At 36.0% G+C, this 27,535-nt stretch overlaps 1 protein-coding gene across 4 annotated transcripts in view; it reads right to left on the reverse strand.

Moving 5' to 3' along the window:
* The window catches only part of LOC123523369 (1-phosphatidylinositol 4,5-bisphosphate phosphodiesterase beta-4-like), a 227,829-nt gene that overhangs the window by 96,579 nt on the left and 103,715 nt on the right, over positions 1–27,535 (reverse strand). For all 4 annotated transcript variants that reach the window (XM_053544704.1, XM_053544711.1, XM_053544720.1 and 1 more), the window contains exons 8-9: positions 11,564–11,645; positions 10,433–10,533 (exon numbers count right to left, since the gene is read on the reverse strand). In XM_053544704.1, coding sequence (XP_053400679.1) covers positions 10,433–10,533; positions 11,564–11,645 — 183 coding nt within the window. The remainder of the gene's footprint in view (positions 1–10,432; positions 10,534–11,563; positions 11,646–27,535) is intronic.

Below are 27,535 nucleotides of genomic sequence, written 5' to 3' on the forward strand. Positions count from 1 at the left end.
AAATACTGCCATATAAATGTCTATGCCCTAATGTGATTCTATGCATTGATATTTTCCCCATCGCTGACATTGACAGATGACCAACAGGAGAGCTCAGTCCACAATACTCTAACTGACATAATCTACAGGAACTTCTGTCTCATCTTATCATACAACCTTTCATTTCTAGTGTTTACTAGCAGACTTAATGGCACACCAGTTGTTCTTAAAGTTCAACAGCATAAAAGTTGTTTATTCTGTTTTCAGTACAGACCCACCACTACGAAAGACTAATACCAGTGAAAGTCTCTAATAGCCTATCATCAACAAAGGTCAAGAGTCACTGCCTTACAATATCTAACAGCTTTATATCTGACATATCTAGATTGCAACAAGTGTGTAGATGGCTCGCCATAAAATTATTCATTCTCAGTAAGTTTAATAACTATACTATAATATAATTATCTTATTTTACATCATCACAGTTTGACTTGGTGGTAGTGACATAAAGACAATTATTTACACAATTTTGCTATTACACTAGTGATATGATGTTTCCAAAACTTATAGACAATGTTGGTTGAATTGACTTGATCTGTGAAAGTTACAGAAAGATACAATTTCAATGATTCAGCTGTAAAAGCTTACATGTTGTCAGAGGAATACCACTGACTTTATCAAACTGACCTAGTAACAAGAGGGCCAAGATGGCCCTAGGTCGCTCACCTAAACACACCATAACAGTGTTACCATGTTTGACATAGTTATTTCATGGAAACAAATATTCTGACCAATTTTCATTAAGATTAGACCAAAAATGTCTCTTGAAGTGTAAACAAGTATTTTCTTCAATTTAACACAACGACCTAGTTTTTAAGCCTAGGTAACCTATATTCAAACATGGCCTAGATTTGATCAAGGCAATCATTCTGGCTAACTTTCATGAACCTCAATTGAAAAATACAGCCTCTATCGCATACAAAAACTTTTTCTTTGATTTGTCCTAGCGACCTAGTTTTTGATCCCAGATGACCCGTATTCAAAATTGACCTTAATTTCATCAAGGCTATCATTCTGACCAAATTTCATGAAGATCAATTGAAAAATACAGTCTCTATCGCATACACAAGAGTTTTTTTTATTTGACCTAGTGACCTAGTTTTTAACCACAGATGACCCATATTCTAACTTGACCTAGATTTCATTAAGGCAATCATTCTGACTAAATTGTATGTATATCCAGAGTAAAATGCAGCCCCTATTGCGTACACAAGGTTTTTCTTTAATTTGACCGAGTGACCTAGTTTTTGACCCTAGATGACCCATATTCAAACTCACCCTAGATTTTATCCAGACAAACATTCTGATCAAATTTCATGAAGATCCGGTGTAAAATGCAGCCCCTATTGCATACACAAGGGTTTTCTTTGATTTGACCTTGTGTCCTAGTTTTTGACCCCAGATGACCCATATTCGTAACTGGCCTAGATTTCATCAAGGCAATCATTCTGACCAAATTTCATGAAGATCAATTGAAAAATACAGCCTCTATCGCATACACACGGTTTTTCTTTGATCTGACCTAGTGACCTAGTTTTTGACCCCAGATGACCCATTTTCGAACTTGGCCTAGATTTCATCAAGGTAATCATTCTGATCAAAATTCATGAACATCAATTGAAAAATACAGCTTCTATCGCACACACAAGGTTTTTCTTTGATTTGACCTAGTGACCTAGTTTTTGACCCCAGATGACCCATTTTCTAACTTGGCCTAGATTTTATCAAGGTTATCATTCTGACCAAATTTCATGAAGATCAGTTGAAAAATACAGCCTCTATCGCATAAACAAGGTTTTTCTTTGATTTGACCTAGTGACCTAGTTTTTGACCCTAGATGACCCATTTTCGAACTCGGCCTAGATTTCATCAAAGTAATCATTCTGACAAAAATTCATGAAGATCAACTGAAAAATACAGCCTCTATCGCATACACAAGGTTTTTCTTTGATTTGACCTAGTGACCTAGTTTTTGACCCGAGATGACCCATTTTCAAACTCGGCCTAGATTTCATCAAGGTTATCATTCTGACCAAACTTCATGAAGATCAGTTGAAAAATACAGCCTCTATCGCATACACAAGCTAAATGTTGACGGACGACAGACAGACGCCGGACATCGAGCGATCAGAAAAGCTCACCTAAGCATTGCTCAGGTGAGCTAAAAAGAAGATGAAATGCTAAGCAGAGTCATTATATTTTTTTTATTTAACTTGTTAGTAAATTCAGTAAGGAAAGGCTCTTATACAATGTCCTCTATTTGTGAGTCATATGTTACTTATGATATTTTAGTCTTAATAATTTTTTTTTTATATATATGTGCAGTATTTCTATCAATTTGTTTTAATGGTTCAATTTCAGTTTCCATGTTTCCAGAACCTTTTTTTGCACACAACTGTACACAGAGCACCACAATACATAAAAAATATACAATACAACTCCCTACTGGAATACAGAAGTAACTTGGGATGGATGATCAAGCCTTTAACTAAAACACCTAAAAAGCTGTTTCTAATTTCTATGTGTAACACCATTTTTCTAATCCACCCTCGAAAACGTCATCAGTATCAGACACTTTCTAATAATGATACATTTCAGTAAAACCAAGACACATTACCAGAATTAATTATATAGCTGAACACTCTTTGGGGATGAAAGTAATTTGTAATCTCAAATTGATGGTTTCCACGAACAGGGGAATGTTGAAGATGTGGAAAAATTGCTTAGATACTGTTTTCAGTAAATCTTCTTGTAGATCTGTTACAGACAACATGTATGAAATAATTTTAAAAATGAACCCAAATTCTTTGTGAGTGAACGGGTACTGAATCTGATGTCACTAGTTACACCCAGTGGCAACATGAATGTTCTTGAAAAGGATTTGACAAAAGACTTAAGTTGTCAGTCACTGATCCTAAACTTTTAATTAATTCAGGGAAGGTTTAACTTACTTGTGGGGCAAATCAAAGCCATTAACAATCAAAAGATAACTGATCACTTAACATAAATGGAATGCTGTTGAAAAATGGTGTTAACCAGCCTGATGATTTGGAATGCTGATGAAAAAAGGGATTAACCAGTCTGATTATTTAGAATGCTGTTGAAAACTCGTGTCAACTAGTTTAATTACTGGAAATGCTGTTTCATTATTTGGGATGCTGTTGAAAACTGGCCCAGTATTACACTAACAGAAGTGTGAATGTACCAAACATAATTATTTTGCTCAAGAATCCCAAAGAAGATATGCAGTACAAAAGAAGCTGACATTTGGTCAATTAGTAAGCCAATCCTTACAATTATAATCAAATTCTGTTACAGAAATGTCTGAAATAATGATGATAATGTTGGCAGATATGGTAGAAACTGACAAAGTCAATTTAAGCTTTTTGTTTAGTGTCTAAAAAGAATCTTTTATTATAATAACCATAGAACAATGACAGTAGAAATCCTACCATTAATATAATGGAACCTTTCAACAACAGCTTTAAGATCTGTGAACTTATCTTTGCATCTTATTTGGGTCTATCCATCCAATCTCACCCCAGAGGAGTCAGTGAAGATCTTTGGCGGTGATTTACAGGGGTGGAATGCATGCATATTTTTCTAGCGCATTTTGAACTGTCGGCTTCTCAAAAGTTTCATATAATTTTATAACACATGCATAGTGTGCATTGTATCACTCATTAACAAACTGAATATAAGCAATTTAAAGTTTCTATCAAAGGATGCTAGAATCAACTGTTATTGTTTAGACCTACAAGACCATCATGTTAAAACTGTAAAAAATAATTGTTGTATATGTAGACTTCAATATCATTTCCTGCAGCCTGCCATCATAGGCTTTTTGAGAAAGGTCTGCCATCATAGACCTCCACATCCGTTGCCTGCAGCCTGCCATCGTAGTCTATACCACCCAAGTCTGCCATCATAGACTTTTGCATCTGTTGCCTACAGCCTGCCATCGTTGGTTATTACAACCAAGTCTGCCATCGTAGACTTTTGCATCCGTTGCCCGCAGCCTGCCACCGTAGGCTTTTTGAAGTCTGCAATAGTCTGCCACCATAGACTGTAGCCTTCAACATCATTTGCCTGCAGCCTGCCATCGTAGGCTTTTTGAGTATGGTCTGCCACTGTAGACCTCTGCATCCGTTGCCAGCAGCCTGCCATCATAGGCTAATACAACCAAGTCTACCATTGAAGACTTTTGCACACGCTGCCCGCAGCCTGCCACCGTAGGCTTCTTGAAGTCTGCCATAGTCTGCCATCATAGACTGTAGCCTTCAACATCATTTGCCTGCAGCCTGCCACCATAGGCTTTTTCAAGTCTGCTATAGTCTACCACTGTAGACTGTAGACTTCAACATCATTTGCTCTCAGTCTGTCATCGTAGGACTAAACATAAACTTCCTGAGTCTGGTTTATTACTGTACACTTTTGCATTGTTGTCACACTTTGTATTGCAATATCATTCTGCTTTGTTATGTTATTCGTCTTCCGTATTGCTCAATGGGGACTTAGCAAACTTTCTTGGGGAAGAACCTCCTTCTGCCTCCAACAGTATATGTCTTAGCTGAATGTGGCTGCAGAGGTTCTTTTTGGGCATTCTGCTATTCATTAACAGCCTTGTCCCCAAGAAAGATTGCTGCAGACTGGCTCGATTACACCAGACTTATACTTTAAATGACTTCAATTTATGTAACCTGTAATGAAATTTAGCATATTCTCCTAGTCATGGTGTATCAAGCCACTTTGGCCAATTAAATCAGATAGAATTACTTGGGTTTTTGGTTGTTCCTAGCCTGCGTATGTATTTTGAGTATAAATTTGGCAATAAAAACAAATGATTCTCATATAATAAACACTGTGTTTTGTCATTTATACCTTCTAGTCATGAAAGATGGAAAACTGGGTATAATCATTTACACATTGCTATAATTGCCCACAAAGGTGCCATCAAAGATTTCCTCTCATAAACAGATCTCGGCCTGTCAAAATGATATATTAGGAATTACAGGAAACAGCAAGAATAACTATTGATTACTGAGGTTTCCACTTATCCATATACAGCTACTTTGTCTGACAGCTCACTTTTAAGGAATCATCTTGAGGAACTACGGCAATGGTACTGCCACAAGACGCATTTTTGTTTTTTATCAAGATGTGCTAGCATTTGATGATGTTGCTATGGGTACAGAAAGGAATTATTCTCGCTGTTATTCACCATGGCTATTTTCTTTCTTGTTAAATATACACTGTCTGCAGTTCTTCCTTGTATTCTCTTGTCACACATTTTGTGACCCAGATTTTTTTTTAAGAAACTGCATTAGACAAGGTTGCAAAATTTTAATCAATTTTCAAATGAAAATTCCATTCATTGCAGAGCAGCACATGCAAAGAAATGTGATTGTAAGGACTTAAAATTCCTTTTTTCAGATGTCAACTGAAGTTCATTAAAATTCATCCTAACTAAAGATTACTTGATGATTTCATAACGAAGGAAACAAGAGCGCCGCCAAGCGGGGCAATATACACCCGAAGGGTTACATCAGAGGATGGGAGCAAAATTTTATAAACTTGACTGTTGAAGCCCAAAGGACAGGAACAACCAGAAAGAAGAAATTCCAAAAAAAAAAATTTCTAAGTTCACAAAAAAATTCTTACCAGTTAAAGTTATGTCAAAATACATCTAAAAATTGGATGTACCATCCACATTGTACCACAGAAAAGTGGGCTCGGTTTTTCCCTACGGCCAATAATAAAAAAGATTCAAAATAAGCTATTTATAGTAACAAAAGAGGGAAGTAATTCAAAAACAAAAATTATTGTAAGAGAACAAAAAAGGATATGCAAAACAAGAGGGCCATGATGGCCCTATATCGCTCACCTGTTATCATTGCACTTGAGGACAAGAAGGTCCTCAGAAAAAATATCTAAGTCCAAAGGACAGGAACAACAAAGGAAAGAAATTTAACCAAAAAGAAAAAAAAATTCTTACAAGGTACACATATGTCAAAAAACACCTAAAAATTAGAGGTACCATCCATGTTGTACCACAGAAAAGTGGTCTCGGTTTTTCCCTACGGCCAATAATAAAATAGTTACTAAAAATAAGCTATTTATAGTAACGTAAAAGGGAAGTAATTAAAAAGAAAATTATTGTAAGTGAACAAAAGAAGGATCTGCCAAATAAATCTGTTGACATAAATGAAATTTCAGATCGATATCTTCATAAGTTATGGAGATATACCCATTTTAATTTGAAATCAAGGGAGGTAATTTGACATAAAATCAGTCCATAGTTATCTACCCTGATTGGCTCAGTCCAACTAATGACAATAATGAAATTTCAAATAAGTCCTGTAAGTACTTACTGATATAAATCCATTTTGACTACAATCAGGGGAGGTAATCAGATATAAAATAACACTGGAACCTACGATTGGATCTGATTTGTCATGGAATCCAAGATTTATTGTTGTTGAAGATATTTTGGAAGTTTGTATCAAATAAAACCATAAATGAAGTCTCTATATGGCTGCAAAAGCCAAAATAGCCAATTTTGGACCTTTAAGGGGCCATAAATCTGGAACCCATGAAGGAATCTGGCCAGTTCAAGAAAGGAATCAAGATCTTGTGGTGATACAAGTTGTGTGCAAGTTTGGTTAAAATCAAATCATAAATGAAGTTGCTATTGTGCAGACAAGATCAAAATAGCTAATTCTGGCCCTTTCAGGGGCCATAACTCTGGAACCCTGTATGGGATCTGGCCGGTTCAATAAAGGAACTGAGATCTTATGGCAACACAAGTTTTTAGCAAGTTTGATTAAATTTAAATCATAAATGAAGCTGCTATTGTGCCGACAAGGTCAAAATAGCTAATTCTGGCCCTTTCAGGGGCCATAACTCTGGAACCCATAATGGAATCTAGCCAGTTCAAGAAAGGAACCAAGATCTTATAGTGATACAAGTTGTGTACAAGTTTGGTTAAAATCAAATAAAAAATGAAGCTGCTATTGTGCAGACAAGGTCAAAATAGCTAATTCTGGCCCTTTCGTGGGCCATAACTCTGGAACCCATAATGGAATCTGGCCAGTTCAAGAAAGGAACCAAGATCTTATGGTGATACAAGTTGTGTGCCAGTTTGGTAAAAATCAAATCATAAATAATGCTGCTATTGTGCAGACAAGGTCAAAATAGCTGATTTTGGCCCTTTCAGGGGCCATAACTCTGGAACCCATAAAGGGATCTGGCCAGTTCAAGAAAGGAACTGAGATCTTATGGTGATACAAGTTGTGTGCAAGTTTGGTTAAAATAAAATCATAAATGAAACCACTATCGTGCAGACAAGAAATTGTTGACGGACGGACAGACACACGACGGACGAAGGGTGATTAGAAAAGCTCGCCTTGTCACTTTGTGACAGGTGAGCTAATAAAAACAAGCACTGCAATGCAGAGCAATATACACAAAGCAAAGTCATATATGACCTTTGACCCCTAAGTGTGACCTTGACCTTGAAGCGAGTCAACCAAAACATGAGCTCTGCACGTCGCCTCAGTGTGGTGAACATTTGTGCCAAGTTTCTTTGAAATCATTCAAGGAGTTCAAAAGTTACAGAGCGGACACGAAATACACTCATATGACCTTTCACTGCTAAGTGTGACCTTGACCTTGAAGCTAGTCATCCGAAACAAGCGCTCTGCACGTCGTCTCAGTGTGGTGAACATTTGTGCCAAGTTTCTTTGAAATCCTTCGAGCAGTTCAAGAGTTACAGAGCGGACACGAAACGCACTTATATGGCCTTTGACCCCTAAGTGTGACCTTGACCTTGAAATGACACATCCAAAACATGCGCTCTGCACATCGTCTTGGTGTAGTGAACATTTGTGTCAAGTTTCTTTGAAATCCTTCAAGGGGTTCAAGAGTTACAGAGCGGACACGAAATTGCTAACAGACGGACGTTCCTATATACGACGGACAGACGGACACCGGGACCATAACATAATACGTCCCTTTGGACGTATAATAAGGTGGAGGACATAATGAGTTATTTACTTTGTATTCAGGTGAGCAAAAAACACTAGAAAGAAAAACCCTTCATGCAGAAAGCACTAAAATTAACTTTTTTTGTGGAAAAAAAACCCCAAAAGGACAATTCTGTTGATATGACATTTCATATATGGCATGACTAACTCGGTCGTCTGTCAAGATAGGCAACACCTAATTTCTTATTACACATGACTAGTTCTTCTGTAAAGCTAGGCAACTTGAAAAATCTACAGTCATACTACTTCTAAATTTCTTTCCCCCTAAAATGAAAACAAAGTGTTGTAAATAGATTTTTAATGTGCCTCTGCATGGTAAAAAGTACCCAGCAAAAAACATAAAGTGGTATCAAACATGAAACAAAAAGACACAATGTCTGTTGTAGCTTGTATTTACTACTGAAATTAGTGGTACTTTCTTGTTGAATAAGATTATAACAAATAAATTAATCTGAATTAACCTTTAAAACTGACAAAATGCTTTTAAGTACCCCATTTATGTGAGGCCTCTCAAGTTCTTTTCCTGATATCAATCCATTTTATCGTCAAGAATAATGTCTAATGCCAAAAAAACAAAGAGGCAAAGTCACATTACTGAATAAAACGTCAAAAGAATTACAGTCTAACCTGTACTAACGGTCACCTCCGATCAGCGGTCACCTCCGTTCAGCGGCCATTTTATGACGCCCCCGACGGATTTTCCTCTATTTTATCACTTTATTCAGCGGCCACCTGCCGTCCGCGGCCAGCGGCCACCGAAATTGCCTCCCGACCGCCGTTTTTGACCCCTTTCAGCGGCCATTTTTCTTCCAAAACCAATTATTTTTAGGCAATAATCGCCGAAGATACCCGATTTTGAGAAGCACGTGGTTGCTAAGTTTCGCGGGACTTCACCACAGGAACGACAAAATGACATGAGCTTCTCAATTAAAACTGATAACCAAAGGTGTAATCCCCTTTTGTTATGATCAAATGGCCAGTAATTATCGATAATTAGCGTGTCACCTCGTGTCAATTTTGTTGTTCACAGTTTGACCTCGGTTAAAGATAATATTCGATAACTAATTAGTAGCATAATATCTGTGATTTTTTTTTATACTTCTGTCATCAAAATACTATTAAATTTATACGAAATTAATTGTGTTTGAAAAAAATATAAACCACTCTATCTTTTACGGAACGTAACGGCAATCTTAGATTTAGCGTAGACAATAAGCGCCGAGAGTAGCTTCCCTTACCAAAATGGCGAAAATTGTAAACAAACTTGTTTTGAAGTTGGAAAATTGTCTGTAACAATTTTTGTAGTAAAAAAAAAAACACGCCGGAGTTTTAGATTGCTAAGAAAACCATTCGTATTGCGAAGGCAAATGCACGTTATTGTATCCTGGTAAAATAATAATGGAAAACCCAAAAAGAAACGGGCCTAAAGGCTATAGACTGGTCAGAAGTCTGAAAAATACATATACTGGCTACACCTCCGGTCAGCGGTCACCTGGCTTTAGCGGCCAAATTGTCTGCTTCCCTTGGCTGGCTGCTTAAGACAGGTTAGACTGTACATCAAGTATTTCACTTTATTGTATTTGGCAAACTCAAAGATGGTTTTATATCAAAGGTAATGGTTGTAAAAGATGCATTGTGTTTATATGAAATTTATTTTGCTATTTGCATAATAACAGGGTCAGCTGCTTATCAACTGTCTATTGAAAACAGACTGGCCAACAAAAATCTTGGCCAGCTTCTGTATTTTTTCTTCATAATTTGCTACAACTGTGAAAGTTCAGACAAATCTTGCAGACATTTCTGGCCAAGAGAAATAATTAGGATGCAGAAACTTAACGCAAACCTATTTAACAGAATATTATGAACGTCTGCAAGGGTTATGCTTCATCTCTCATATTAGTGTAAAACGCTACAAATGACACTGCAGGCATAGATATAAAACACTACTCACTTAAGATGAGGTTAGTTTGTCTGGCTTTAATGCCGTTCGTCAACAGTACTATTGTTAGGTAATGGTTGGCAGTTACCTTAACTTAGCCAGTGCTTGTTCCTGGATTCTTTGCCATAGTGAGTTAAGACACAATGTCTTTTATCAAATTGTCACAGAGAACATAAACTCGGCCTGGTGTTATAACTTGTGACAAATTGATCCTTAGATCTGCGCTCTCCTTGTGAGTTAAGCAGCGGAGAGAATTACATACTATTCTACTGTAAAGTACATACCATTCTTTGAAGAGATCCTCTATATCGGTACGTGGACATATTCTACTGTAAAATACATATCATTCTTTGAAGAGATCCTCTATATCGGTACGTGGACATATACTATTCTACTGTAAAATACATACCATTCTTTGAAGAGATCCTCTATATCGGTACGTGGACATATTTTGTGATACAGTTCATAAAACTTCTCAAAAGTAAATGCTGATATTTCTATTTCCTCACTCTGAAACAACAAACAAAACAAAACATAACAAAATCAGTAAACTTGTACGGGAGGTAACTTCAACTACTGCTAGTCTCATCCCCTGCGAAATGCAGTTCTTGAAATCATGAACACTTCAAAACATTAAAGAACTGTTCATGAACTTACCTTCAACAGTTCTTGATTTGTGTTCATGAATTTTTGGTCATGAACTGTCCTTACAAAGTGTTCATGAACCACTAAAGAATCACACAGAGTTCTGAATTGTCCATGATAAAAGGTTAAAGGAACAATCATGATGTTATTTTCTTAAATCTTTCATGCACTACTCATGATAGGTAGTTCATGAACTAATGAAGAATGATGTTCATGAATGGTTCACTGCTAGTTCGTGAAGATAAAATGGCACAATAAAAACAAATAGCAAGAAGTTCATGAACTATTCATGTTCAACAAAATATCAAGAACTATTCATGAAGTTAATAGTTCATGAGTTGTTCATGTACATTAGTTCTTTAAGTCATCCTTCACTTTTCATGCACTGTTCATGAACACAGTATTTAAGAATGTTTCAAGAATTTGTGCCATTTTATCTTCACGAACAATTCATGAAGTGTTCATGAACTCCATTCATGAAATATGCATGCACTGTTCATGAACAGTAACGTTTCATTTCGCAGGGGATAGCCCCAACGAAAATAATACAGCTTTTTATTATGGTAAAACAAATTTCTCCAAACACTACATCAATTGAGGATTAGCTCACATTTACCAACTATGACAGCTGAATAACAAGAAGCTGAGTAGCAGTGAACAGTATCAGTTGGAATCAAAATATAACAAAACACTCTGTTGCTTTTTTCACAACACTACTCCCAACATTTTCTCACTCTCAAAACATAAATTTATTATTTCATATTTACGCTGTTGCCCAGTAAAGGCACAATGTCAAGCAAAGGCTATTACTAACTTATCACTGGTAAAGTACTTCACTTCCATTCATTTCCAGAACAAAACACATGAGTAGGTCTATTATTGCATGCTATCTTACCTTTCCCCCTGGAAGCCCTAAATCTTTCAAAGACTGCATAATCATCTTTTCTGTTCTGCCTGATGCAAATGTGCGAGTAATACTGAAATACATAACAATTTTTTTTTTTTTTAAACAGTTTATAATTATTATTAGTAGCAACTAGCAGAATTAACTTAGGTCATTTTCTTTTTGTTACTAAGATGCAAGACAAGAGGGCCATGATGGCCCTATATCGCTCACCTGTTATCATTGCACTTGAGGACAAGAAGGTCCTCAGAAAAAATATCTAAGTCCAAAGGACAGGAACAACAAAATAAGAAATTTAACCAAACAGAAAAACAAAATTCTTACAAGGTACAGATATGTCAAAATACACCTAAAAATTGGAGGTACCATCCATGTTGTACCACAGAAAAGTGGTCTCGGGGTTTTCTTACGGCCAATAATAAAAAACTTACTAAAAATAAGCTATTTATAGTAATGTAAAAGGGAAGTAATAAATAAGAAAATTACTGTAAGTGAACAAAAGAAGGATCTGCCAAATAAATCTGTTGACATAAATGAAATTTCAGATCAGTATCTTCATTAGTTACGGAGATATACCAATTTTAATTTGAAATCAAGGGAGGTAATTTGACATAAAATCAGTCCATAGTTATCTACCCTGATTGGCTCAGTCAAACTAATGACAATAATGAAATTTCAAGTAAGTCCTATAAGTACTTACTGATATAAATCCATTTTGAATACAATCAGGGGAGGTAATCAGATAAAATAACTCTGGAAACTACGACTGGATTTGATTTGTCATGGAATCCAAGATTTATTGTTGTTGAAGATATTTTGGAAGTTTGTCTCAAACAAGAGATCACAGAGTGATCTTGGCGCCCACCAATGTGCCATTTTTGAGTGTTCCAAATTTCAAGACTTACTGACTAGCTCAAGGTCAAATTTCATTTCCATACACAACACTGTGCATGTGGTCCAAATTCGAAAGCTGTAGCTTGAGAAATGTGAAAGTAGGTCACTAGATCAATCTTAAGGTCAAAGTTTAATTCGGTACACAAAACTATGCAAGTGGTCCAAATTTGAAGCCTGTAGCTACAGAAATGCGAAAGTAGGTCATTAGGTCAATCTTAAGGTCAAAGTTCATTTCGGTGCACAAAACTACGCAAGTAGTCCAAATTTGAAGGCTGTAGCTTGAGAAATGTGAAAGTAGGTCACTAGGTCAATGTAAAGGTCAAAGTTTGTTTCGGTACACAAAACCATGCATGTGGTCTAAATTTGAAGCCTGTAGCTACAAAAATGTGAAAGTAGGTCACTAGTTCAATCTTAAGGTCAAAGTTCATTTCGGTACACAAAACTACGCAAGTGGTCCAAATTTGAAGGCTGTAGCTTGAGAAATGTGAAAGTAGGTCACTAGGTCAAAATCAAGGTCAAATTTTATTTTGGAATACAGAACTATGCATGTGGTCCAAATTTGAAGCCTGTACCTTCAAAAATGTGAAAGTAGGTCACTAGGTCAATGTAAAGGTTAAAGTTTGTTTCAGTACATAAAACCATGCATGTGGTTCAAATTTGAAGGCTGTAGCTTGAGAAATGTGAAAGTAGGTCACTGGGTCAAAATCAAGGTCAAATTTCATTTCGGAACACGAAATTATGCATGTGGTCCAAATTTGAAGCCTGTACCTTCAAAAATGTGAAAGTAGGTCACTAGGTCAATGTCAAGGTCAAAGTTTATTTCAGTGCACAAAACTATGCATGTGGTCCAAATTTGAAGGTTGTAGCTACAGAAATGTGAAAGTAGGTCACTAGGTCAAAATCAAGGTCAACTCATGTCAAGGTTCATCTTGCCACTCAAAACCATACATGTGGTCCAAATTTGAATGTTGTAGGTTATTGACAAGAAGTTTTTAAAAGCTTTTCCCTATATAAGTCTATATGAACCATGTGACCCCAGGGCGGGGCCATATTTGACCCTAGGGGGATAATTTTAACAAACTTGGTAGAGAACCACCAGGCGATGCTACATTACAATATCAAAGCCCTAGGCTTTGTGGTTTGGACAAGAAGATTTTCAAAGTTTTTCCCTATATAAGTCTATGTAAACCATGTGACCCCCGGGGCGGGGCCATATTTGACCCTAGGGGGATAGTTTGAACAATCTTAGTAGAAGACCACTAGATGATGTCACATACAAAATATAAAAGCCCTAGGCCCTGTGGTTTTGGACAAGAGGTTTTTCAAAGTTTTTCCCTATATAAGTCTATATAAACCATGTGACCCCCGGGGCGGGGCCATATTAGACCCCAGGGAAATAATTTCAATCATCTTGGTAGAGGACCACTAGATGATGCTTCATGCCAAATATCAAAGCCCTAGGCTCTGTGGTTTTGGGCAAGAAGATTTTCAAAGTTTTTCCCTATAAAAATCTATGTAAATTATAGAAATAAACAAAGGGCCATAACTTACTAAAAATTTGTTGAACCAGTCTGATTTTCAGGGGGACACAACTAGGGTACCAATACATCATTCTGACAAAGTTTGGTCAAAATCCCCCTGGTAGTTTCTGAGGAGATGCGATAACGAGAAATTGTTAACGGAAGGATGGACGGACGGACGGACGGAAGGACGCCGGACCACGGACACAGAGTGATTTGAATAGCCCACCATCTGATGATGGTGGGCTAATAAAACCATAAATGAAGTCTCTATATGGCTGCAAAAGCCAAAATAGCCGATTTTGGACCTTTAAGGGGCCATAACTCTGGAACCCATGATGGAATCTGGCCAGTTCAAGAAAGGAACCAAGATCTTGTGGTGATACAAGTTGTGTGCAAGTCTGGTTAAAATCTAATCATAAATGAAGTTGCTATTGCGCAGACAAGGTCAAAATAGCTAATTTTGGCCCTTTCAGGGGCCATAACTCTGGAACCCATTAGGGGATCTGGCCGGTTCAACAAAGGAACTGAGACCTTATGGCAACAGTTTTGTGAAAGTTTGATTAAATTTAAATCATAAATGAAGCTGCTATTGCGCAGAAAAGGTCAAAATAGCTAATTCTGGCCCTTTCAGGTGCCATAACTCTGGAACCCATAATGGAATCTAGCCAGTTCAAGAAAGGAACCAAGATCTTATAGCTATACAAGTTGTGTGCAAGTTTGGTTAAAATAAAATCATAAATGAAGCTGCTATTGTGCAGACAAGGTCAAAATAGCTGATTCTGGCCCTTTCAGGGGCCATAACTCTGGAACCCATTAGGGGATCTGGCCAGTTCAAGAAAGGAACCAAGATCTTATGGTGATACAAGTTGTGTGCCAGTTTGGTAAAAATCAAATCATAAATAAAGCTGCTATTGTGCAGACAAGGTCAAAATAGCTGATTTTGGCCCTTTCAGGGGCCATAACTCTGGAACCCATAATGGGATCTGGCCAGTTCAAGAAAGGAACCAAGATCTTATGGTATTACAAGTTGTGTGCAAGTTTGGTTAAAATAAAATCATAAATGAAACCACTATCGTGCAGACAAGAAATTGTTGACGCATGCACGGACTGACGACGGACGAAGGGTGATCACAAAAGCTCACCTTGTCACTATGTGACAGGTGAGCTAAAAATGTAGTCTTGCACTTCTGAAACAAAATCTAGACAAACGAAGTGGTTTAACTTGACAAGAATGCCTTGTAACACATTTCTTTGCCTCCAGTATTAAACAGGGCTGACTAGCAGAAAACAAGGCAGCTGAATATTTTGTTACAAAGTACAGTCATGAAATTTCAAATAATCTTGCCTATTTAAATAGTTAAGACTTACATGACTTGTGAAAACATAACGTTGCATGACAAAGGCAAATATATCTGCCAAATTTCTTTGAGGGCACAAAGTATTTCAATGCAGGCAATAAAGTGACCTAAGACCTAATTCTGCTATAAGTTAACAAAAGGTCAAAACTTCTTGATCGCATCAGGATATATCTTCTTTAGGGAATAATAACTGTCTCCTAAGATTTGTCAATTCAGGAAACGATGTGATGCACAAGGAAATGGAATCCTGCTTTGATTAATATGCTTTGTTTATCAACAGTGTCTTCAATTACTTGACAGTAATGTTGCAATATCTCTTAGACACAACAATCTTGCCCAGCAGAACTAAAATACTGTTGATAAATGGCATCAAACACCATCAAACAAACAAACCAACCAAACAGGCTATGATGACACTGTATCAAGAATTTCAGTAAGTCAAAGTATTTCAACTATGTTCAAAATTGTAGGAAATGTACGTGGCTCTTGAGTGTTAACGTAGGCAAAGTTTGGTGGAAACTGATTTTGTGGTTTTAGAGATGGTCTTTAAAGAAACTGCTGATGATGACAGACTCAGGACAGCGGACAAAATTCCAACAATCCTATATGTTCCGGAGAGTAACAAACAGTGACAACTTTACAATAATCCAAGATTACTAGAGCCATATTTGCTGTGCTATTCACTTCCTATCTTTGCCATCTAGAATTGTGTCATTTAGCTTCATTAAATCTTTTACAAGTCATTGTCTTAAAATTTCCAGTTGGACATGACAAGCTGGTTCTTATACAGCTCATCTCCAAAAACTCAATTGGTTGGGATTTAAAAATAACAAGTCTTCCTTTATCAATCTGTCATCTCTAAAGTCCAACCCATCAATAAATTGTCTGTAGACCTCCCTGCCCACACTGGCATTTATAAACTGCAATCATTGGAATTATAACATTGTGATCTGTCCTCTCTCTAACAATACAAATTAATTCAGGATTGTTTTATGTACCAAACACTATAATGTGCTTCCTACAGGCCAGACAGATATATCAATTAATCTGGGCTTATGCATCATTTCTCAGAATCAAATTAGATCCTGTTCACTGAATTTCTAAAGTTGTTGATGCACAATTTATTTTGTCCGTAAAATCTCACCCCAGACCTTACTGTTTGAATTAAAGTGTTTTTCTTTCCATGCATCAATTGAGTTGTATGAGAACCACCATAACTCCCGCCACCCCCTCACCCCTCTCCCACCCAACCCCCTGCCTCACTGAATTTAAAAGCTTTTTGAAGCACAATTTCCCAAGTACTATTCAACATGTTGTGTCTAGAAACTTCATTTTTGTACCAAATACACAACTGGATAGCACATTTTTATAGAATTTCAGAAAAGATATAACCATATAACCATCTTCGATATGTTTTCCTTTATCTAAAAGACTACATTAGTTAGTTATACAGAATTAACTTTAAAAGCTATGTAAGACGCTATTCACAAGGCTAAACACAGGAAAATGAACAACTTTATAAAGCATATTCAATGACTAAAATTTCCGTTTTTCAAGAATGACTGCCTGTCTGCGCTGAAAGAGATTTTAATGTTAAGACTATCATTTTGCATAAGACTACAGTAAAATGATCAGCATTCGTTCAAGAACACATTCTGTAAATAACTGAGAACAATCTGTTAACCAAGAAATGTCTCCAACTGCAACACAAAAAAAAGTGTATTCTATGCAAATTATACATAAAAGTACATGTCATATGAATTATTCATAAATGATAAAGTACAAAAAAAATTCTCAAAAAATGCATTTGCAAGTGCATGTTAAATAATGGTTTAATTTGCATTAATAAATAATAAATAAATACATATTTAATCCACTGCAGTACTGTTGCAATAAATCAGGCCTTTATGACTACACTGCACTTGGAAGCGAATGGAACGAAAAACATGTTCCATGGTAGAATAAAGTTACCTCCCTTGATCGAAGTAGTTAAAAAGAGAACCCTGTATAGTAGGAAGTATAGCATATCAGCAAAGTTTAGAAAGTTAAATCAAAAAGAATTCCACAATATGTAACCATAGTTTCAGAGTAGATACTAGTCCAAGACAAGAAATGTGTCCATAAGACATGGATGCCCCTGCTATATCAATATGTTAGGACACAAAGAGTCAAATATCACTCTGACAACGGAACAATTGGACACAGAACCATTAGTAAGACCTTGACCTTTGAGTTAGCGGTCAGTCTTTCCTTGTTATAATTAACAAGGCCCAGGTTATACAACATATCTTACATATTTGACATTTCCTTTTAAACTAGGGGTCTTGACCTTGTACAAGACACATTGTCTTGTTAAGCTGAATGTCTGTACCAATGCATTTGAATATACTTTCATACAAAAACTACTCACTGCCAAGAGAATGACATAAATAAATTTGACCTCTTCAGAGTGTCCTTCACCTCTGCGCTGGAGCACTGGGTCTTGCACTTGATACATTGTCTTGTTATGCAATATCCATCCATGTATACAAAAGTTAAAGACACAAGACAATAAGGAAGCAAAATCTTTGACCTATATGCGTGACCTTTATGTTTGAGCTAAGGGTCTATGTCTTTCATGTTACACATTGCCTATTTATGATAAATGTTTGTGCCTGGTTATTTGAATATCTATACATTCATACAAAGTAAATCTTTGACCTCTAAGAATGACCTTGACTTTTAAGTTGCAAATAGCATAATAGTCTTGTTATAGCACCTGTTTATATAATGTTATTTGAATATTCTTGCATGCACAAGAAAGTTATTGAGTGGACAAGAAAATCTTTGACTTCTGTGACCTTGACCTTTGAAGATGAGGTCTATGTCTTTTATGCAGCATCTGTCATATTATTTTTTGGTTATTTTCAAATCTGACAATTAGGCTGGACAAAATTTTATAAACACACAGGAGAACATTCATACACATGCAAGTACAGACACACGCACAAAGAGGGGTAACTATCATTTAAAGGGTGTGTTGGGGTGTCGCTATCACAAATGTCAAACTTGAACAATTTATAAGGGTGAACACCAGACTTCCAAGCCATTATAAATTATTCTTTATGCTGATAAAATTATACAATGGAATATCTGTCTGGGCAGAAATTAACAAGCTCATGCTGACAGTATTAACAACTCAAGGCTTTTTAAAATCTTTTTTGCAACCATTTCACTTATAACTTGATCAAGCTTGAGACATTATAGCATACTCTAAATCAGTAACATAAAACTAAGCATAAAACTCTTAGAATCACTGCAGATTTCCTCAGAGATGCAGATTGCTTATCAGTCCAATTGATCATGTGCTGTGAAAAATGCCACATACTAGGAGTCTTATTAACTATATCACTGTGACCTTGACCTAATATACTGACCATAAAAGTGTCATCCATAGACTGAACCACTGGTAAAAGTATTTTCAGTTTAATGAAATATATTAGCATGACTTTGCACTCTGCTCCAAAATCAATACAGGTCATCTATCACTACAGTTGGTTTGTAGGTCTTCTTGCTCATGACTTGGAACCCTTTCCAGCCTCAAAGAACATAAATGACCTTCACCTTTAGTCTACTTACCCACTGAACAGCAAAGCAGTTCAATATATATATCCACTTATTAAAAACAACTATAATACTGTAATATTTCTCTGCTCAATTGACAGGTTATCGGTATATATGATTTGTACACTAACCCTGCTAAATTTCTAAAATGCATTGGTCCATCATTCAATTTGGGCAGTACCACTTCTTATTCGAAGAGGTGTTCACTGAAAATTTACATATTGAATAGCCAACAGTGCAGACCATGATCAGCCTGCAAATTGGTCTGCACTGGTTGCAAAGGCAAAACCACAGTCATTGGGTTTATAACAGATGTAAACTGCTTTCAAACCAACAAAAACAATTTCTCCAATAACGCAAATTAATTCAGGATTATTATGCTTTCAACAGCCAGACAGATACATTAATCTTGGATTATGCATCATTTCTCAGAATCAAATCAATTTCTGTTCAAGGAATTTCAAATGTTGTTGATGCACAATATCCATAATTTTAACATTTCCCTACTATTTAAAACATAAATTTTGGTCTCAGATACATCCAGAGACCTTGTATGAATTCAAGTTTCAACCGAGTTGATTGCTTGCAATAATTGAGTTCTATGAGAACTACCATAATGCTTCCATACACCCCCACCCCACAAACACACACACACTCTTCCCAATATATGCACCTTACATTGCATTTTGTAAAGGGGCATGTAAATTTAAGTGCCCATTTAAATTTTATTTAGTGAATATAACATAAAATGAAACTTTTCATGTATGAATTATACTATATTTTACCAAACTGACACAGATATTCATATATGCGCTGATGACAAAAATTATTCTTGTGGAAGAGGGTATTAGTTAGAAGTGGTGTGGTTTATATGGAAGTAAATGGTAACACTGTAGCTTAGAAGTCAATGATTAAAAAGTGCAATTGCCTGTAGCATCTGCACCAGAAGAGATTTTAATGCATTTTGCATAAAATCAATGTAAGCCGATCAGAAATACATTTAATAACACATCTTACAAATAGCAAAATAAAGAAATGTCTACAGCTGCATGAAATTCAAGCAACAAGTAAATATAGAGTATCTGATGTAAAATATACCTAGTTGATGTAAAGAGCTTATCGTATGAATTATTCATAAATGATGACGTACAAAAAAACTGTAAAAACATTCATTTGCAAATGGTTAAATCTGCATTAATAAATATTAATTTAATGTAGAAGTGTTGCAGTAAATCAAGATTTTATGACTACCCTGCACTAGGTCCATGATGTGCCAAAAGTAACACCTTCATCAAACAGTACTTTTGCCACATTTTAAATTTACCTTTGTGAAGCAGAAGATTTAATGCAGAGGAGCTCCAAGATAAGATTTTTGCTTCAAAGAAAATATAATTCCAACACAAACATGAAATGATACCAGATATACTATAATACAAGATCATGCAGTAAACCCTCATATAATTTTGTCTAGACATAAACAAGCTAAATAACACAGATTTCTGTTGACTTCTAACACTGGTTCTTATAATATTTCTTTTCCATCTTGATCAAGCTTGACACTTTCTCACTAGAGGTATCTTGAACTGCTTCATCAAACTGTGAGAATCACTTGAGTTATCCTCAGATGTATAATTTCTTATAGGATTGATTCATCTATCCATTAATGTGATGCTTAACATGCTGTCAAAATAAATCAAATAAAAGAATTCATCTTCAAAAGTCTTTGCAAGTTGTCTTAATAATGTCATTTGTAAAGAGTATTTACATTTACTTGAATGTGGTCTTCTGTCGTACTGCCATACAGAAGCCAGGTCTGGTGGGTCAGTGAGTCAGTCTGTGAAAAGCAAGTGAAAAAACAAGAATGTACCAGTTTCAAAAAGGATTTCTAAGAATATATGAACCTCTCCTTATGCAGAAGATATAGCCGCGTGACCATAACTTTCTAGCTACTTGAATTTATTTATTTGGGGTTTACGGCGCACCAACACAGTATAGGTTATATGGTGCCAAACAGGACTACAAATTTTGATTTCACATCTCATTTACATCGAAATAAAAACATGAGGTACGGAATCAAAATTTGCATACCTGCTGGAATCACAGTTACAGCAAAACCAAGTGTTAAGACCTATAAGTCGTCTCTTACGATCATGCAAGGGTAAGGCAGTGGTTCCAATTCTTTTCATACATAGATCGTCCCAGAACAACATGGGGCTCTAGCTACTTAAAATCTGTACCTGTAGATATAAAACCAATGACATCTATTTTGATCATCGCTTTCAGAGTGATAAAATAATTTCATTTGTAAGGTGAGTCTTGCTGTATTTTCTGCTGTCTATTTATACATTTGCCACCTCCTGTAAAGTTTAATGTTGCCATTCCTTTACATTATTATCCCTTAGCCTGCTGCAGGCGAATTTAACAGCCTTTGCAAACAGCTTGGAACCAGATCAGACGCCGATTAAATCGGCGTCTGATCAGGTTCCAAGCTGTTTGCTACTCTGACAATATTTCTTCCAATTTTGGAGCAAATTGAATGAACTTTACAATTTTAGTAGATGACATTTCCAGCAGACGACAATTTATCTAGCATGCTAAGGGTTATATTGTTATTTAAGATATTATTGTATGGCTTCAGACGTTTCTTTTTTTAGAAAATTATATTTAGAATAGTTTTAATTTCTGACTTAAATTAACAACTCTTATCAGAAAAGGTAAATATGTTAGTTCAATTTAAAGAATTCATTTCAAAGCTCTCACAAACTTGCACCTGATATGTTACTAGATTAGACTACAAAATTTATATATCAGGACTTTATATCTTAATTAAATTTCATGACTCTTCAATGGTAGATCACTTAAAATTTGCAGCAAAGATTGGTTAAAACTTCAACTTCTACAGAAATCCATTCTGGAAAAGGAGTTGCCCATGTAACTGTTATGACTGCAGATATACAATAATTAGTGAACTTAGATACACACCCATTCAACATAATGTTTTCATATGTGCATATGGTACAATTTAAGTGCAAAAAAAGGCTTGGTTTTCACCCCACACATTTCCCTTTGAAAGATTTTCTTCTTGAAAGCAGAATGTTAAGCTGTTAAACTCAAAAGTCATTAAAACTTTGTTTAAAAAATATAAGGTCTAAGTATTTCCACTCTTTCTTACGTATACAAGAAATGCAACACACAACCACGGTCTGCTCTTTTATGCAGATTTTGACAGGGAAAAGAGAGGAGATATTTATTTATTACCAGGTCATACAACTACGGAAAACCAAGGTCAACCATGTTTTGTTAAATGGCTCCATGGTTTTTGACAGTTACAAGTCAATGGTTAACCATAATCTGCATGCATGGTCAACCATCATTAACAACCATGGTGGACCACTGAATAAAAACCACGGTCTACCGTAGTGTTTGAAAACTGTGGTGCCTGGTTTAACAAAACATGCTTGACTATCAGTTTCAATGGTTGCATGGACAGTAGTCCATGGTCATCTGACAATCAATATTTCACCTGGTCTTCAAAATCTCAGACAAATATGAATATCAGGCAGTTCTTGGGTCAAATTATACTTCATAAAATAGTCCAAAAATGCTCATAATTTGTCTGTAATGTTTCAAGCATTTATCTTCAAGCATTTTTCATGAATAAAATTCCTTTGATTTGACGCTGTGACCTAGTTTTTGACCCCACATGACCAAGATTCGAACTTGACCTAAAGATCACCAAGATTAACATTCTGACTAAGTTTCATGAAGATACAATCATAAATGTGGCCTCTACAATGTAAACTAGCTTTTCCTTTGATTTGACCCTGTGACCTAGGTTTTGATCCCACATGACCAAGATTCAAACTTGACCTAAAGATCATCAAGATTAACATTCTGACTAAGTTTCATAAAGATACAGTCATAAATGTGGCCTCTAGAGTGTTAACAAGCTTTTCCTTTGAAATGACCTAGTGACCCAGTTTTTGACCCCACCTGACCCAGATTAAAACTTTACCTAAAGATCATCAAGATTAACATTCTGACCAATTTTCATGAAGATACAGTCATAAATGTGGCCTCTAGAGTGTTAACAAGCTTTTCCTTTGAAATGACCTTGTGACCTAGGTTTTGACCCCACCTAACCCAGATTTGAACTTGACCTATAGATAATCAAGATTAACATTCTGACCAAGTTTCATGAAGATACAGTCATAAATGTGGCTTCTACATTGTTAACAAGTTTTTCCTTTGTTTTGACCTGGTGACCTAGTTTTTGACCCCGGATGACCCAATATCAAACTCTTCCAAGACTTTATTGACAGTAACATTCTGGCCAAGTTTTATTAAGATTGGGCCCAAATTGTGTCCTCTAGAGTGTTAACAAGCCTTTCCTTTGATTTGACCTGGTGACCTAGTTTTTGACCCCAGATGACCCAATATCAAACTCATCCAAGATTTTATTGAGGGTAACCTTCTGACCAAGTTTCATTAAGATTGGGCCAAATATGTGACCTCTAGAGTGTTAACAAGCTTTTCCTTTGATTTGACCTGGTGACCTAGTTTTTGATCCCAGATGACCCAATATCAAACTCGTCCAAGATTTTATTGAGGGTAACATTCTGACCAAGTTTCATTAAGATCGGGTCAAAATTGTGACCTCTAGAGTGTTAACAAACTTTTCCTTTGAGTTGACCTGGTGACCTAGTTTTTGATCCCAGATGACCCAATAACGAACTCGTCCAAGATTTTATTGAGGGTAACATTCTGACTAAGTTTCATTTAGTCCGACGGACAAAGGGCGATCACAAAAGCTCACCTTGAGCACTTTGTGCTCAGGTGAGCTAAAAAACAATGTACATACATACTACCAGGATACATTTTTTATTACAGATATTTACAATTCAAACTACTTGAAATAGCAAAGGATCAAGGAAATGTCAAATGTTTGCACATAAAATTCTATGAAAGCTTCCTTCATTAACTCCTATTAATAACAATGCATGACAATATCAAGTGTTTTTAACCCATAACAACATTAATGACATTGCACCTCAACCATCCATATGACAAAGATCAATCCTGAATTGTTATATAATTGAAGAGCAAGGAAGGGCTAAACACAACTTGATCTTATATGAAAGCCATTGTTCAGCCGTTCATAACACTGAAAAAACATTTAAAATAAGATTATTATTTAAAAAGATATAATGACAGTTAGAAGCATAAGCCTCCCACCAATTGAGGACATTAATTTTTGAGCAAGTTTAGTGAACATCAGTTATGCAGTTATAATTCAAAGCTTTCTAAAGCTTTTTCTATTTTTTTGCTGTGATGGCCCAATGCCTAACCATTAGAGCAAACTTGACAGACTGTCCAACCAAATCAAGTTTTGCCCATCAAGTCCATGACAAGAAGTTTATCATAACAATTTTTCCACTTAGGCAGTCCCTACTGCAAGGTCTACCAAACAATGTTACATAATTATCAAGTTTATTTCAAGTGGTTCATAAGAAGAAGCAGTTTAAAGACTGTTTCTACTTTTAGTTTTAATAAGTAGAACTATCCGAACAAAAGTGACAGGAGTACACAGTTTACTGAAGGTCTACCAAGTGGTTCATGAGCACTAGTTGTTAAAAACTTTTTCTGTTTTTAGGTCAGGCAGCCTCTAAAAGGGGTTGAGCAAAACCTTTGAACAAACTTAAAGAGTTGAGAAAATTATGCAGTTATTTTACAAGGATGTGTCTGACCAAGTTTAGTGAAGATCCATAAACTAGTTCATTATCAGAAATTGTTTCATTTTATTCTATTTCTAATGGCCCCTATAAGAGGCCAAGCACAACAACTTGGAAAAGTTAGTGAAGAACTTACAAGGATACTACAGACCAACCAAGTTTGGTGACGATCTATCAAAAGAGGCATGGGAACAGGTTTAAAGGTTGTTCTACTTTTAGCTCTGGCAACCCCCAAACGCAAGACGAAGACTGCCAGACCATCCACCAATACTAACACACCACCCTGATCAAAGTTCAGGTGAGCTAAAAATGTTTACACAGGGTGTATTTTTCAAAGATATTGCAATGTAGTTTTCTCACTTCTTTGCTAATTTTGAAAACTTGTTAATTGCCTTAAACTATTTAAAAGAACCCAGGTCAGTTCTAATGAGACCTAAAGCCTCTTGCTTACTGGAATGATTAGCATGAATGTGTACATATGTATTTCTTTTCGCTCTGCACACTTCCTAAAGCACTGCTTCTACTAACTGAAAGATCAATACTTGCATCTTCTAACTTAAAACAAGAGCAGACAAAATTCTCTGACTTTCTGGAGTCTTATCTCTGTGATTTTACTTTCAGCAGCACTTGAGGCATATTTCTCAATGCTGAAAATCTGAACAAAGATCATTTAGTACAACACCATACATTTTTCCAGTTTTGCAAACATAAACCAATCAACATGTTATTAATTCTGTCATCTCCTTCATGACATCAACAGCTTCTAAAATTTAGGACGCACCCCCCATCCCCCCCCCCCCCCCCCCCCTCAAATTAACAAACAAAATTTTAATCATATTTTTATTAAATGTAAGTAAATGATGGCTGACAGCATTAGCTTAATTAAATTCTGACTTAAAACTTGGCTAATTCATGTGGAAAATCAATGAAAACCTTATTTTCAAGACAAAGTTTGGCCATTTTGGAGATAACTGAGGGCAGTCAAAAACAAATTGATCAGACAGTTCATTTCTCAAGATTTGAGTATTCAAGCATGTCAGTTCAAATTTCTACATGAAAAGCCCAGTAGACAGAAATATTCACACTTTCAGAGTTCAGTTCCCAAATTACCTTCTCATTCCATCTGTTGAATTTTCTATTACTTCTGGTATTGTAGCAGTTTTTATCAAAACCTTAATATATTTAACTGGAATCTGAAATAGGTACCGGTCCTGTTCCTTCCTTATATACCCTATATGAAACAAGATTTTGTATTATTACTAGAGGGCCAATGACCCTAAAGTGCTCACATGTGTAAAAGGCTTAAAGAGTTAGTGTGCTTGTATGAGGTAATGGTACAAGTACAGAGTTAGATTTATATAAAAATCACAGCTCTAGCTATTATGGATTCAGGGAAGAAGATTTCAAAGTTTCTTTTATACCTTTATATCGGTATTTGCCTAAATTGTATACATGTCACAGACATGGGCATGGCCATTTTTTAACCTTGGGCAATAATTTAAACAATTACAGTAGACAGTCAAATCATGATATCACAAGTCACACATCAAAACATTACCTATAATGGATTCAGAGAAGAAGATTTCAAAGTTTCTTATACATAAGCCCATAATCTCACACAGGGGCATGGCCATTTTTGAACCTTAGCAATAAATTATAGCAGACAGTCAAACCCTTATATCACATGCCAAATACCAAAGCTGTCACTTGTTTGCCTTCAGAGAAGGTTTTCAAAGTTTCTTATATATAAGCATATAGTAGTATATACATCTCACACACGGGGGCGTCACCATTTCTGACTCTAGGGCAATAATTTTAACAATTATGTTAGAGAGTCAAACCCTGATATCACAAGAAAAATATTAAGGCTCTAGCTATTATCCCTTCAGAGAAGGTTTTTAAAATCTGACATCCGAATACCTATTTCTAAACATAGTGAACCATAATGTTCAACTGAAGCAGAAGCATTTGAACAACTTTGAAAAAGAACCATCAAAATCACAATGCCATGGAAAACTTCAATGATCTGTCCCTCCTACCAGAGATGTACAAAATTTCATGAAATATATGAACAGGTTTCCTCAGCTTACTGTAATGGAGGTTGACAAAATGCTGCAAAATGAGCATACAATCAAAAGTGATGATTACTGACAATAGAAGTAGATGATGGACACAGTAGGCTCCTAACTCAATACAAGAGGGTCATGAAGGCCCTGTATCGCTCACCTGACCGTTTGACCTAAAGATCATCAAAATTAACATTATGACCAAGTTTCATTATGATATGGTCATAAATGTGGCCTCTAAAGTGTTAAATAGCTTTTCCTTCGATTTGACCCAGTGATCTAGTTTTTGACCAGACATGACCTAGATTCGAACTTGACCTAAAGATCACAAAGATTAACATTCTCACTAAGTTTCATGAAGATACAGTCATAAATGTGGCCTCTAAAGTGTTAACAAGCTTTTCCTTTGATTTGAACTAGTGACCTAGTTTTTGACCCTACCTGACCCAGATTTGAACCTGACTTATAGATCATCAAGATTAACATTCTGACCAAGTTTCATTAAGATATGGTCATAAATGTGGCCACAACAGTGTAAACTAGCTTTTCCTTTGATTTGACCTGGTGACCTAGTTTTTGATCCTACATGACCCAGATTCAAACTGGACCTTGAGATCATCAAGATTAACATTCTGACCAAGTTTCATGAAGGTACAGTCATAAATGTGGCCTCTACAGTGTTAACAAGCTTTTCCTTTGATTTGACCTGGTGACCTAGTTTTTTACCCTGGATGACCCAATACTGAACTCGTCCAAGACTTTATTGACGGTAACATTCTGACCAAGT

The sequence above is a fragment of the Mercenaria mercenaria genome, chromosome 1 (assembly GCF_021730395.1).
Source record: "Mercenaria mercenaria strain notata chromosome 1, MADL_Memer_1, whole genome shotgun sequence".
NCBI lineage: Eukaryota > Metazoa > Mollusca > Bivalvia > Venerida > Veneridae > Mercenaria > Mercenaria mercenaria.